The sequence below is a fragment of the Cajanus cajan genome, chromosome 7 (genome assembly GCF_000230855.2).
Source record: "Cajanus cajan strain Asha chromosome 7, NIPB_CcT2T_4, whole genome shotgun sequence".
In the NCBI taxonomy this organism is placed as follows: Eukaryota; Viridiplantae; Streptophyta; class Magnoliopsida; order Fabales; family Fabaceae; genus Cajanus; species Cajanus cajan.
Genome location: NC_138523.1, coordinates 14071997 through 14087654, shown reverse-complemented (window position 1 = coordinate 14087654; position 15658 = coordinate 14071997). Strand labels below are relative to the sequence as shown.

Below are 15658 nucleotides of genomic sequence, written 5' to 3'. Positions count from 1 at the left end.
TATATATAATATTAATAACATACTTTCTGACATACTTTTTCTAATATAGTACTCTACTATTGACCAACATTTATTGAAATGTATAAGCTCAATCTAAACATTTTTATAATTTCAAATAAATTTTAATCAATTACAAAGAATGTAGTTCAAAGAGAGTATCAAAGAATACGTTACTAAAAATTTTCTCACATACAAAGACTATAAGTTTAGTTAAACTTGATCAATTTAATTATTATATTAACAATTTCAAGAATTGACTTAATCGAAAAATGAAAAGTTTTTTTTTCAAAAAAATACAATATTTTATTTTTCAAGCATGGATATAAGAATATATCATTAAAATTAGGTTTAAATATATAAAGAATAATAAATTTGAATAAAAATTTAGAATAAAGAAATATAAAATAAAATAAATTATTTAAACATTGAGATAAAATATAGTTTCCATCTTAATTTAAGCGATAGATAAATTGGTAAAGAATAGAGATAGGACAAACTTGTCGAATTAGTCTAATTCCACCTATTAAAATATAGGTGTTGGGTTTAAAATTATGAAACCAAATAAAATGCAAATTTTCTAATACAATTCGATAAAACTCTTTTCATAAACATATTTAGGCTAGACTAATCAGGTTGGGTTTGGACTACCTAATTCTTTGTCAATTTCATGTTGTATCTACAACTATTACTTAATATATATAATAAAAATTATTATTTTATTTACATATTTTAAAGATGATATTTAGAACTTAAGACTATATAAATATATGCTAAAAAAATCGATGTAAATCTTAAATTTTGTTTGAGATAAAATTTTAAAAAAAAATCAACAAAAAAATAAATAAATAAATATATAATAAAATTAAAATAAATATATAAAAAAAAAAAGAAAAAAAAAAAGCGAGCCAACTCAAAAAACCTACAAGTCACATAACACTAAGCTTGGACACCAATTAAAAAGATCACATTAATTTAGACCTTTTCGATCAAACTCGAGGTAACTCATAGTCTGTACCAAACTAGGCCACAATGGACCAAGTAGCCCATTTTATTGCCTTTAGCAAAGAAATTAAGCCACAATACACTTCTAATCTCATACCGTTTAAATTAGAATGAAAAATATTTTTTAAAATATTTTTTTTTATTTTCATCCTATTATATCTATAATAATTTAAACAATAACATCTAATATCATTTTTTTCAGTAAAGCTGACTTGTTAAATTCAATTGATTATTTTAAATATATTTCAAAATGAAGTATTAGAATAGAAAGGCCAAATTTCAAAGGAACAGTTCCAAAAATCCTTAAATTACTATTTTGAAGTGCACAACTGCACATGTTTAACATAATGAATACTTGACGGTTGACACTACTAAAAAATACTTGGCGATACATAAGTATCACAATTTACAACAATTTAACAACCAAGAACACACCAACTTAAAGCGTTTGGACCTTGGGTTTGAGGCTTCAGATGTTCTTAATGGCTACTACTGGGCTCCGAGTCTTGATATTGAAGGAATTAAATACTGTGTTCAAACATATTTTACATTCAAATTAAATATCGAAGGAATTTGAAAAGGGCTATATAGTTGAGTTATCTTCATTTAAGGAGGAAAAGAAAGGGAAATCCTGATGCTCAGATAGATTGCGGACAGTCTTGAACTAATATTTTTTTTTTTCTTTATTATGCATTAAAAATACTATCAGAAGATGTGGGTTAAAGAATAATATTTTACCAAGTGGATTAGAGGAGCTCCTCCAAAAATGCAATTTTTTTGTTAGGTTGGCAGCACAAGATAGATTACCAACTCTTCAAAAATTTGGCCAGGAGGAGAGGAGTTAGATGCAAGAGACTTGACGGGGGATAGAAGACTCAAAACATATATTATTTGAGTGTTAAAGAGCTTGGAAATTATGGCTTGGGTTGTTGGCTTGGTAACATTATAAGAGTTAATCACTTATACACTCTCAGTGTAAAGTTTTTTTACACTGACAACTAATCAAATCTTTTAAATTATTTTATTTTATTTTTATTTCATTAAAAAAACAACTGACATGACACTATTAAAAAATATGATTGGTTGTCAGTGTAAAAAAACTTTACACTGACAGTATATAGGTGATTAACTCACATTCTAACGCAGTTTTATACCTTAAGATAAATTTGCTACAAGCTAGAAGTGTTTTTAATCAAGACTACACTAATTAATTGAGAGGATTGGCTGTGTGGTACGCTGCTGTATGGACTTTGTGGGGGGATTGAAATAATAGTAATTATAGAGACAAGGTTGTTGGTATAAAAGAGATGGCGGAAAGGGTGCGAGTGTTATCCTTGAACTAGAATAAAACACTAGGACAGTTCCATTATCCCCAGTAGTTGGATACTGCAACCACAACCAACAACCAAGGGATCGCATTGATCGTTTCTTATGTGTCTACCACTGAATGTTTCTTTCTCTTTGATGTATTATCCTTTTGCAGTAAAAAAAAATAAAAATATTATCAGAGACTTCCTTGGGTATATTATTCATTTCCTTGGGTGTACATAGTACTCACAGCTTCTGAGAATTCATTAAAACAAGCTTCCGGTTGGTAATACTAATGGCAGTTAAAATTGAATTAGCCGACAATCCAATCAAACAAAAAGTTAAAGACGAGTAACAATCATGAAAATAAATATGTTGACAAATCTGTAGGTAATTCTAGAATGAACTTCAATTATTCTGCATAAGCACTACATAACTATTGTGTTGGGAAAAATCTTAAAAATTCTACAGCTGAGACAAGAGAATCAAAAGGTTTAAGTCTAACCCAACAGATGTGATTCTTCACTTAATAGTAGCCTCCTATATTATATGGTAAAGAAGCTGCCTTCGGCATGCTTCCATATGAGCCTCACTAACGAACTGCAACAGCCCAAGAGAACGATTAAGGGGAACTTAAATTGTCATGCTCTGGATGACGAATGACATGCAAGACAGTTAGATGAAAATGTCACTGCCTATTATATGCACAGAAACAGATCGAGCCAACAAGCTCAATTGTAAAGGCAGGGAACCTAGTCACGAGCTTGGCACAGAGAACACAACTATCTTTGACAAACACCAGTTCAGAAGAAATTGTCCGTAAGTTTGCCAAGTACGGAAGATAACTTTTCAGGACTGCCGAAGTATGTTCTAATTTTTGTACATAAGAGCTGTCTAATGATAAATAAGGAGGGCAGACAAAGTTAAAATGGTGCACTAACAGTAATGTAAGCCAATCAAATTCAAAATCATAAGTTGGCTCTTTTACGTAGATAAGATACGGAAGAAGGCCAGGTTGTCAAGTTCACTAGGTGGAATGTGACCTTTAAATACGCCTCAATCTTTGATCTTCCCCTAGCATTGTCAAATTTCTTATTCACAATGCCCTTACAATGCCGCCTGACTTGCATTTTTGTTATGCTATCTGTTATTGTTAGGCTTAAAATTCATGAATTGTCTTTTATGAGGGTGTTTGGTTCGGATAATGCCTTACTGCCAATACCACATCCATCAATTCCCTTTCATATACAGACTTCTCTTGGCACCTTTTGGATAATGCCTTACTCCAAAAAAGCAAGGGGCCTCTCATCTTGTATGAGCACTGCACCTAGGTCGGAGCTTGAAGCATCGGTTTCTACTATAAACTGTTTGGAAAAATCTGGCACTACTAAGATGTGTAGCGAAGTAACAGCAACCTTCAACTCTTGAAAAGCTTGTTGAGCCGCTTCTGTCCATTGGAACGCATCCTTCTAAAGTAAGGCAGTTAAGGGTCTGGCTATTTTCCCAATCCCCTAACAAATCTCCAATAGTAACCTGTTAGGCCCAAGAATCCCCTAAAACCTTTGAGATCCTTTGGTATTGACCAAGCCCACAGTGCCTCCACCTTCGTCAGATCAGCTGCCACACCCTGTCCCGATTGTAGAACTAATGATTGTAATGATTGTAGAACTAATTTCAGGTGTTGAACGTGTTCATCCCTAGTTGAGCTATATACGAGAATATTGTAAAAGAAAACAAGCACGAACCTTCTTAGGAAAGGTCTTAACACCTCATTCATTACAGATTGGAAGGTTGAGGGAGCATTTATCAGTCCAAAAGGTATGACAAGATACTCATACCGCCCCTCATGGGTTCTAAACGTGGTCTTCTCTACGTCTCCTTCCTTCAAGTTTAGAAATAGTAGCCTTCTCTAACCCATCCAATAGCTCTTCAATCACTGGAATTGGAACTTGTTTGCCATTGTCTACTTATTTAGGGCTCTATAATCAACACAAAATCTCCACCCTCCATCCTTCTTCTTGACTAATATGACGGGCTTGGCATAAGGACTAGTGCTCGGCCAGATAAATCTAGCTGACAACAATTCTCTTACCAACTTCTGTATTTTGTCCTTTTGGTAATGTGGATATTTATAAGGTCCCAGATTAGGAATTTGAGCTCAGGGTTTAAGGACGATTGCATGATCTTGTCTCCGCATTGGTGGCAGGCCTTGTGGGGTCTGGAAAACTGCCACATACTCCTCCAACCGCTCCAAAATATCTGGTAGAATACTGTTTTTCTCTTGAGGATGCTTAATCTGATTGAACTCCAAAATGAAGTGAATGCCCTGATCATGTAAAGCCCCTTGGATGAGCTTAAGAGAACCCGATCCCTTTGTACTTAAGCAGATCCTGCCTCATTCCTTGTACCTTCCTCTTCTTGTAGACTTGCCTAACAAGGGCCCGTACCCTATAAGTTCAGTGTCACTTCGGAGTTCAGAGGTAACACATGTCAATTTCACATGTTATAAAGCTTCTCTTTTTTTATGTTTTTGATGCATGTTTATGGACTTTGATGCAAAATCAAACAAAGACTACTCTGTAACCCCTCATGCATCCCCAAATAAATAGAAAGAAACCAAAAATAAGATATTTATTGCTTAATGTATGTAGGTAGATTTTTGCTTAAGAAAAGCAATTGTTATTTTATTAAGGCTCTTCTCGATGGACCTCTTGCTTCATCTTACAACTTTACAATCTTCACTACACAACTTCTCCCCCGATAGTAATTCTTTTTTCTTCTCCTTTTTCTCCCTCCCTATAGAACAAGTTACCATTAATGTTTGCGATCCTAACTACCTGTAGGGATTTTGCAAATTTTATACATTATATGGAATTTTAGACAAATTTTACGAAAGCTGATTTCTTAATGCAAATGAATGAACTTGTACAAGACTTATAAAAAATAACTCATAAATTCCAATGCAGACACATATGACTCTAGTGTTCCAATCGTGATTGTTCCCATAAGATCCAGATGTGAATTCACTCCTCTTATCCTCACAACAAGTCACAATAAACTAGTTAGCTCTGTTGTTCGGTACACATAATCAATAATGTTTCATAATTTAAGCTCTAATCCCTTTTCCCTTTTCCAAAGCATTATGACCCTGGCCATTTTTAAAGCATTTGATAGTAACCATACCATTTTAAAAAAATTAAATAGCAATTAAAAGAATATGTATGTAAGTAAAAAAGTGCAGTAAATGCAGAGTATCATTTATACTGATGACTAATACTAAAACTTGAGATACTTACACATGTAACCATTTAGGAAAAATCCCTTAACTCTGTCTGTAACTCATAGTAGACTCGAGAAACAAAGAGAAGATGTGTACGAACGAGATATCCAGCAACAAGAAGAAGGAAAAGGATTGAATAGAGGAACTCCTGAACATTTAGCGATCTCAGATGTGTCAAAAGAATTGAATGAAAGTTGCAAGTCTGGCTTTGATTAATTGACTACTGTCAATTTTTACACTATCATTCAATCATTTGTGACAGATCAATAAATAATTAGATGATAGTGTGAAAATACTTTTACACTGATAGTGGATCAAAATTAAATCATGTAACTTAACCTTGAAAAGAATGACTGAATGAGAGCAACCTGGATTACTTTGTAATTTGCATGGAGCAAGCATTGATAATTAAATAATATAAACATCAATAACATTGATGAAAATTTCAACCATGCATAATTACTTAATAAAGAATGACAACAATTATCATGCATTGCTAATTTTCTATGAAAGCATATATCCAGCAGTTATAAGACATTATAAGTCATAACAAATAGATCTACAGGATAGGGATTTGGGAATGCTTACTTGTTTCACTAAAGTTCTTCACGTGAACCCAGCAAAGTCCTTTGGTGGTTCAACCCATATGTTTTCAAAAGGGTCTTGTTCTCCCCATTCATGCCACAGCGTACGACGATAGTATCTATAGTCATCAAGAGAGAATGAAATGCAACGCTACGAACTTTAGAGAAGTAGACACTGTTTCTCATCGTTTCAGGGAGATCAGTCCTTGAATGAGAAGACAAGAAACTAGCAAAAAGAGTTACTCCATCCAGTGTTGTCATTTCTTCCCATTCCATTAATGTCTTATCTAACTTAAAAATAATGGGATTTTCACTTGAACATCTATAAATTACTATTATATCCCCTCATGTTTTGTCATGAATTTTCCCTTCCACCAACAGCAACAATCACTTAGGTGAGGTCAGGCATCATTATCAAAAGCCAAAGTTTCAGAAATAGTGCTGCATTGTTTTTACCAGTAGTCATTACAAGAGCAGACTCCATCTCTGAAATGGTGGAAGCGAGTGGCATCTCTAACAATAAATTGCCGATTGACAATCTTGCTAACCAACTTGATAAACAAATGACAATCCACACACACTCTCAAGTTTTTCATGACAGTAATCTTAGTTCCACTCCTAGTGTTCAAGAGGGCAAATGCAATTGCCAATTTTTCACTGTGTACCCCTGCACCAATTAAGAGTTCTTCATTCCTCCCTTCATATTTCTCATCTGGCGGATGAATCTCCTTCACAAGACTTTCCAATTCATCTAACATCCTATATATTTCCTTACTTTGGTGGTGGATCATATCCCCCGAGTAAAAAAGGTTCATTTTTCCTTTATATTCCACATAGCTGCATCCAGGATCCTTCCTAAGCTTTCTTTCCCTCATCATGACTCTAACTTTTAAAACCCCCTCTAAGTTATTAACATCAGTGTATATATTCGACAACAAGACATAGTAACCTATATTCATGGGTTCAAGCTCCACAACATGCTTAAAGGCCAATTCTGCTAGCTCCACGTTCTTATGAATCTTGCAAGCACCCAGAAGCGCACCCCAAACAGCACCGTCGGGTCTTACCTTCATCGACTTTATGAGATCCATAGCCTCCTCCAACCTTCCCGCCCGGCCTAAAAGATCCACCACACAAGAATAGTGCTCCGGACCAGGCTTCAAACCATACTTCATCTTCATCTCCTCAAAATAGTCCAATCCCTTATCAGTCAACCCAGCATGGCTGCATGCCGAAAGAACAGTCACAAAAACCGTCTCATCCGGCCTAACACCCGACTCAACCATCTCATCAAAAAGCTCCACTGCAACCTCCCCACGGCCATGGATCCCATACCCACCAATGATCGCCGTCCACGAAACCACACTCTTCTCCACCAAGCAATCAAAAACCTCCCTCGCCCGAGTCAAGTTCCCACACCTAGCATACATATTCACAAGCGCATTCCTCAAAAACGGATTACAACCAAAACCACACCGCTCCATCTCGCGCTCCACCTCCCGACCAATCCCTTGCGCGCCAAGGTTCGCACAGGCCGACAAAACCCCAAGAAGGGTAACAGCATCAGCCCTCACCCCACTCAACTTCATCTCACTATAAACCTCCAAAACACTCCTAGCATGCCCATTCTGCGCATACCCAGAAATCATAGCGTTCCACGTGATCAAATCCTTAACAGACATTTCATCAAACACATGGCGCGCAAGTTCAACCTCCCCACACCTTACATACATGGTAACCAAACTATTCGCTACAGCCAAATCAGCCCCAAACCCAAACCCAATAACGCACCCATGAAGGCAAACACCAACAGTCAAATGGGTAGCGACGGAACACCCAGAAACCAAACTCAACAAAGTAACAGCGTTAACGTGAACACTAACGTCCAACCCATCCTCCTCCTCCTCCCTCCGCATTTGACAGAACAACCTGACGGCGTCAAGCGGGTTGGAGTTGAATGAATAGCCAGAGATCATGGCGTTGTAGCAAATGGTTGGGTTTGGCATTTCGTCGAACACCTTGCGCGCGTGGCCGGGGAGGGAGCATTTGCAGTAGGCGTTGATGAGGGAGGAGCGGGTATACGGGTCGGGTTGTGACCCGGTTCGGATGACGTGGGCGTGGAGCATGGAAGCGGTGAGAGGGAGAGAGAGAACGGCGCAGGATTTGAGAAGGAAGGGGAAGGTAAAGGCGTTGGGGAAGAAGGAGGAACGGAGCATGTGGCGGTACAGGGTTAAGGCTTCTCTGTATTGCCGTTGCTTTGATAGCTGCCGGAGCTGGTTGTTCCATGCCGTCGTCGGGTTCCACCGCGGCGCCGCCGCCGCAGTGGCGCGGGGTTCGGCGACGCTCATCGGCAAGCCCGATACGACGCCACCGAGTTTTATTTTACTTTGTTTGGGGAATTATTAGGCATTAGATTTAGAGTAACTCTGCGAGAGCAATGGTTTGAATCTTAGGGTTAATTTAGACGAAAATCTTTATATAATTTTAATATTATATTCTATATTTAAATATATTTTTGTTTTTGTAATATACGTAGTATTTTTTTTTTATCTTTGTACACAAATTTATTTTGGTTCTTTTTATTTTATTTTAATCATGGTAATATACTCATTGTTTTTTCCTTATATTTTACTTTTAGTTTTTGTAATTTTTTAAAAAGACCAATTAAAAATAAACAAAATATTATTGAGACTAAAATTTAAAAATAGATGTATTATAAAAATTAAAACAAAATTACAAAACCTAAATTCTTAAGATGTAAATTTTAGATGACCAGTTTTTAAAAAAAAAATTACAACGATTGAATAAAAAAAAGTATATTATAAACCTTAGTCTTTCCTCCTCCTTCCACTCTTTTTTTCTTTTTTTCTTTTCATCCTTTCATTACAATATTATATGATGGAGGTTACTCCTAAAAAGAAAGACCATGTACCCTCTTCAAATTTTCCTAAGAAAAATAATCACTTTTAGTTATTTCTACTATGCATGTTACTATTATACTTTATGAATTCTTTGGTTCTAGTTTGTTATATTGTTTCTAGGAAAACATCAAATTGTTCTTTGTTGACATTAAAAGGTTTAAAAAAGAAGATTTTATTGAGAAAGGTCAAACTAGTGACTTACAAGAAGTATCATTAGTCTTTCTACACATTGAGATAACAATTCAAATTTTTAAATTCAAATATCTAAGATATTGTTTGATTTTAAAAGATAATATTTCATTTATGATATTGTTTAGAATTGAAATATATTGTATTTATTTTTAGCAATTTGTTTCATCTTTTAAGATTAGGATATTAGGTCAATAAGTAGAGGCTCTTGAGATGAGAAGAACTACTCGACTTGTTAGGAGGTCACCACTCTAAGTGAGAGAGGGGTTCTATGATGAAGGATTTGCCAAGTTTTGTCATAAAACTTATGTTGAAGGATTCCAAGTTTTATTCTTAAAACTCTTAAGGAAGGGGTTTCCAAGTTTCACCTATAAAATCTTATGAGAAGGGGTTTTCAAGATTTAGCCACAAAACGTGTAGGAAGGATTTTCATATAAATATGTAATATATTTTGAGACAGTGAACATCCTTGTGGATGTAGGCATAAGGGGTCAAACCATGTTAAATAAATTTCGTGTGATCTTTTTCTATTTTTGTATGACATTGTCTTGTTTGTGTTCCCTCATCCTGATTCATAAAATAAGTTTTTTTTTATTCCTAACAGTGGTATCAAAGCTCATTGTTTTTGCAATCTAGTGACCTATCACTTAAATATTGAAGATTGATATACGACATTTCCAATACTCACAAAATGGAGATAAGAAATACTATAGAAAAACAATATGATTAAAGATGACTATGACAAGTATCCAAGACAATAAGAAGATAAAGTTTGAAAGTTTTAATTGAGGGCAGAAATTTTGGGAAAATAATTCAAATTTCCAAATTTAAATATTTAAGATATTGTTTAGATTTTAAAAGATATTAGTACTTTTGTAGAATTATTTATTTTAAAGATTTTCTTTCTCTTTTTAAGATTAGGATTTTAGGTTAATAAATATAGGTTTGACGTGAAAAGAACTACTCGACCTATAAAGGGGTCATCGACCTAAGTGAGAGAGGAAGTCATATGATAGATGGTTTTCCAAGTTTCGTCCACACAATTTGAAGGGATGATTTTCATATATCTATAATATATTTTGAGATAATGAATATCCATGTGAATATAGGCATGAAGGTTGGAATCACGTTAAATATATTTTGTGTCATCTTTTTCTATTTCTTTATGGTGTTGGTTTGTTTGTGATTTAGCATCCTTATCTATAAAAGAATGAGTATTTTTTTTGTTTCCAACACCATGTGCTTGAAAATGAATTGGAAACATAGTAGTTGTGAGGTATTTCGATGAGAAAACATGCACAAAGCAAAGCATTGTGAAATTGGATGATTTGAGTGTTGGTTGAAGAGTTGATAAAAATAATTGAACATTAAAAAGGATTTTATTGTGAAGAGTGTGGAAAAAATGAAAGAAGAGGAAAAGACAGATGGTGGGAGGAGAGGAAGGAAGACACAAGAAAAACATATGGTGTAGAGAGTCCACCATAATACTGTAAGGATGAAATTAATCTAAAGATAAATAATAATGATACATCATAAATCACCTAATCTCATTCCCCACCTTAGTCTCCATCATTATTATAATATATTAAATTAAAATAATTATTATAATTAAGTTGTTTTTTAAAATCAAACCACCAAGAAGCTTTTTCTTTTCCCCCAAGCATTTTTCCTCATTAAGACACTTTCTTAATCCTATAACGAAATATCAATCCAACATGTGGAAATTGGAATATATGGACAGTTGATATCAATCTAGCAACCAGATGAGGGATGACATTGAGGTGGTATGAGTTGTGTGTGGGAAAGGTTAATGCTAAGAAAAAAGTAGCATGAGACAAAGATCCAGGTAATGTAGGCATAGAGGTGGGTGAGAGAGGAAAAACAACAAGGGATCTTGTCAAGATTATAGAGGAGGGTGTGAGAAAGAATGGATGAAAAAGAGAAAATTATATTTTAGATTTAACGACGTGTAAATTTTTAATTAGATGTGCCTAAATGTGAAGTGTCAGGATTGTGTTTATACAAGTCTTGCTCTTTATTGATTGTTAGATTAATTTGAGCTTCACATATGTATCTCATAGCTTCCACACTAGATCATTCCCTTCTCAAGTCTTTTTCCAACTCCTCCCAAACCCACAACGACCATTATCACTCTTATCTTGTGTTGTTGTTAGAGTTTGTTGTTGCTGGAGTTTGTCATTTGTTTCTAGAGTCCATCTTCCATCATCTATTAACAACTAATTAATCTAGCAAACATTAGGATCTCGAGTGACCCAATTCAGAACCAAGATGAACAAGGAAACTTTATGCATCATCACCATTACTCTCATTTTCCATTGTGAGCAACTCATTCATTGAGTTCTCATCTTCTTTCAATGCCCTCTTAAATTCTTATTTGCTCTCCTTTTTTTTATCATTGTTGTGTTTCTTTGTGCAATCATTTGGATTTAGAGACAATACTCATTCTCTATCATATTATGCACGTCAAACCCTAAATATGGAACATTAACACTCACTAAAGTAAGATAAAATAGTGTAACTCGTGCTAGAAATCCTTTGTGGAGAAAACCCATTTTCAACTTCATCTTTCTTTATAAAAGAGAAACTCATTTCTAAACAATTTGAGTGCTCATTTCTTAAACACATATAAATGAGGTTTTATTTCCTTAGTGAAAACCTATGTAATAGAGAGGGTTATTTTCATCTATGCCCATCATCACAAATAAAATTATTGTTCTATTCAAGCTATACTAACCAAGGCTTGAGAAATGTTGTCGTTAAGGAATTGGTGAGTGTACATGTGCACTGTAGGTACATATATATATATATATATATATGTGTGTGTGTGTGTGTGTGTGTGTGTGTGTGTGTGTTTGTGTGTGTGTGTGTGTGTGTGTGTGTGTGTGTGTGTGTGTGTGTGTGTGTGTGTGTGTGTGTGTGTGTGTGTGTGTGTGTGTGTGTGTGTGTGTGTGTGTGTGTGTGTGTGTGTGTGTGTGTGTGTGTGTGTGTGTGTGTGTGTGTGTGTGTGTGTGTGTGTGTGTGTGTGTGTGTGTGTGTGTGTGTGTGTGTGTGTGTGTGTGTGTGTGTGTGTGTGTGTGTGTGTGTGTGTGTGTGTGTGTGTGTGTGTGTGTGTGTGTGTGTGTGTGTGTGTGTGTGTGTGTGTGTGTGTGTGTGTGTGTGTGTGTGTGTGTGTGTGTGTGGGTGTTTTGGAAATAGCAGTGTGCTCAATGTTGTGGACCAACTTGATGTGGTTGTTGAGTAACCAAATGTAATAACTAAGGTTCAATATTGGTGAAAATCTCACTAGTATAAAGAGATTAGGATATAGCCTTGAGTTTAGGGTGAACTAGTATAAATTTATTGTTTCTATTATCTTTTCCTTTTTAAAAATTATTTGAGTAAAGCAATAAATTTCACTTACATTAATATCATTTTGAGTCGTCTATTGGTTTTTCTAATAAAAAAAACTAAATTTGCATTTTGGGCTTAGAATACATTTTCCATTCTGAACTAATAATTGTGTTTTAACAATTGGATGGTCGATTGAAATGGTCAAATAGGTTTAAGCCTTATAATGGATTGGTTATGTTATCAAACTGTTATAAACATTGTTGACCACCCAATATGTGCACATTTCTTCATGTTTCACACCTTAATTAGGAGCTTCTAAAATTTAGAAAATAAATAATAAAACTAATTTTGCTTGTGATGTCCCATATGCATTTAACTTTCTGAAATCATAATAACCATTGCACCATTATGTCTAAGTGTAACATATGTCACTTAAATAATTTATATATCAATATATTGTTAATTTAAAATTATTATATAATTATATATTAGTTTATGCAATTCAATCAATGATGTACTAGTTCAACTAGTGATCTATTGAGTTAATGCCTTAATTGAGTTGATCATTAGTTCTAGTTTTAAAACATTAACTAGTAGTTTTTGAACTAAATAAAGGATCATTTTTTTTAAATAATGCAACCCCTATTTTTGTTATTTAATCACTTCAACCGAAATCATAGCTTAACTTTTTTAGTTGAGCACAATTAATAATTTTTTAGAAAGAGCATGGGGGAATGATGCCAATGTAAGCTCCAACTATGTTCGTACCCAAAAGGGCTTCAAAAAATATACCTCCTGGATTTGATGGAAGACACTAATATTACTTGAAGGCCAAAAAGAAGTTGATTTTAGAATCACAAGATGTAGATCTGTGAGATATTATTGAGCTTGGGCCATATGTTCCTAAGAAAAGGAATGACACATAAGAGATAAACAAGTCCAAAGTTAAGTGGACTATAAATGAGAATGCAAAATATATGTTAAACGCAACCAAATGACATGATGTTTGATCTTGTGTTATGTCACATAATATTCATGTTTGTACCCATGACCACATCAAAATAAAAACAACTAGAAGATATTCGGGTAGATTCAAATTATGATTGATTTTGAAATGAAATGATTTATATTTTAGGTGTTTTTTTAAAAATCAATTTAGTTATAAACTTCAATATAAAATTTTTAAATCAATGCAAAAACTACCTAAATTTCTTTAACTTAATCAAATGTGAAATCATGCAGAAACTTAATTTCATTCAAAATGAATATTGCAAAGTCTTGCTCTAACAAAAACTTATATGAGACACAACAACTATTTTCATCTTTTTAACAATTTCTCTTAAAAGATTATGTTATGTCCTTGTTGTAGATGCTATAATCACTTATTTCTAGTGCTAGTGATTTTGTCTGTTATTTTTCTATTTTTTTTCTTCATTTACCAAATAATTATAATAAGAGACATAACAATCGTTTGTTCTATTTTCTTACAACAAAAAATAGAAACAAAGTGAGTCTTTATTTTATTATTATAGTGAGTTTTTCTTTTACATTCTTAAATGTGTTGATTATCTTTCTTCATTATTTTTCTAAAGGAAAAAATATAGTTATTTACTTATACGCGAAAGTTTAGCCAAGTTTGAGTAACTACATCGGCAAGTTTGAGAATAAAAAGGAAACATCATTGAGACCCACAAAGCTATAACAACCTCAAAATTCACAATAATCACGCATGTCAATTTATAATGAACAACTATTTGGCATTGGTTCTATGAATCCTTGGTAATGTTGGAAGTTATTTCCTCTCTTCTCTTTTCCTCCCTACAATTATTCCATAACAATCATTGCTTGAAAGCTAGCTAAAAGAAGATGGCAAGCCCACCTCAGAATTCAGATCTTACATTCCCACCAGTAGATGTTGTTGGAGAACTCTATCCTGGGACAAACACACACGTCCAGGTTGATCCTGTATCTTCTGAAGTTGCAACTTCCAAGGAAATGAAGGTACATTCATTTTCATATACAAGGGGTCATGTATGATGAACATGCTATCAAAATACCCTTTTTTTAATTATGAGACTTTTTTTTCTTTCATCACACACACACACAGATACATACATACATACATACATATATATATATGATCAAAGAAGTATCTTAATTACAAAAAAAATATGAAAGAAGAAAAAAATGTATATATATAGCTTGTGTAGAATTAATTATATCATGTACTGATTGGTGTTATGTATACACTTGCTACATTGGTTGAAGGAACAAGATGAAGCCAAACAAAAGAAAAATGTAGGAGAAAAGAAGGATGCATTGCAAACAATAAAATCAGCTATAATAATTTCAGGCATAGTTATGGCTTTGGCAGGAGTTGCTTTTGCTATAACCAAGAAAGTAAGAGAGAAATGATCTCACCTTCCCCAAGAGGTATAAAAGACTTAAAGAGATTATCCCTATTAGGGTTTTTTTTAGGTTCCATTCTTTTTTGTATGATTTAGATTTGATCATTATTCTGGTTTTGGGTTCTCAAAAAAAGTCCTCAACACCCCATACTATTCATAAAATGATATCATGTATTTTTTTTATAATGTACATTGACGATTGACAATTGAGTTCAAGTTATAAAAGTTTACATTCTTTTTTTATTTCTTATTCTTCCCTAAATTTGAATTATCTTTTCTTTTCAATCATTAATTGTTATGATCGCCATCGACTATTTATTAGGTATTTAAGAAATGTACTATTGAGTTAATAAATTATGTGGCCTTAACACATCACAATACTAGGTTTCCAAACTTGTTTCCTAATATTGAATGAAAGATATATTCATGTCAACATATATGTCATCTTGCATTTGCTCAAAAGTAAAAAGGAGATCATTTTGAAACGAAAGATAATCCCAATAAGTTTACCACTAGGTTTTTTCCTCCACCGTCCATTTGGGCACATAGTTTATCATGTACAAATATAATTAATTTTATTTTATAAGTGATTAAGAGTAAAATAGTATAATTATA

At 33.8% G+C, this 15658-nt stretch overlaps 1 protein-coding gene and 1 long non-coding RNA gene across 7 annotated transcripts; one reads left to right on the top strand and one right to left on the bottom strand.

Moving 5' to 3' along the window:
- Positions 1 to 2666: 2666 nt before the first annotated feature.
- On the bottom strand, positions 2667 to 8613 carry LOC109816334 (Pentatricopeptide repeat (PPR) superfamily protein). Of its 6 annotated transcripts, XM_083061136.1 has the most exons (4): positions 6179 to 8613; positions 5607 to 5828; positions 4056 to 4758; positions 2667 to 3937 (listed from the first exon to the last, which is right to left on the bottom strand). In XM_083061136.1, the coding sequence occupies exon 1, from the start codon at positions 8520 to 8522 to the stop codon at positions 6627 to 6629; it is 1896 nt and encodes a 631-aa protein (XP_082917262.1). In that variant the 5' UTR covers positions 8523 to 8613; the 3' UTR covers positions 2667 to 3937; positions 4056 to 4758; positions 5607 to 5828; positions 6179 to 6626. The 6 variants fall into 6 exon arrangements, with proteins under 6 accessions (XP_082917262.1, XP_082917259.1, XP_082917258.1 ...); XM_083061133.1 differs by having other exon boundaries at positions 2667 to 4775; XM_083061132.1 differs by having other exon boundaries at positions 2667 to 4758.
- A 5732-nt stretch (positions 8614 to 14345) lies between these two features.
- LOC145950152 (uncharacterized) lies at positions 14346 to 15286 on the top strand. The gene is made up of 2 exons (XR_014428259.1): positions 14346 to 14636; positions 14904 to 15286. It is a non-coding gene; the product is annotated as an uncharacterized LOC145950152 (long non-coding RNA).
- The last annotated feature ends 372 nt before the right edge of the window (positions 15287 to 15658 follow it).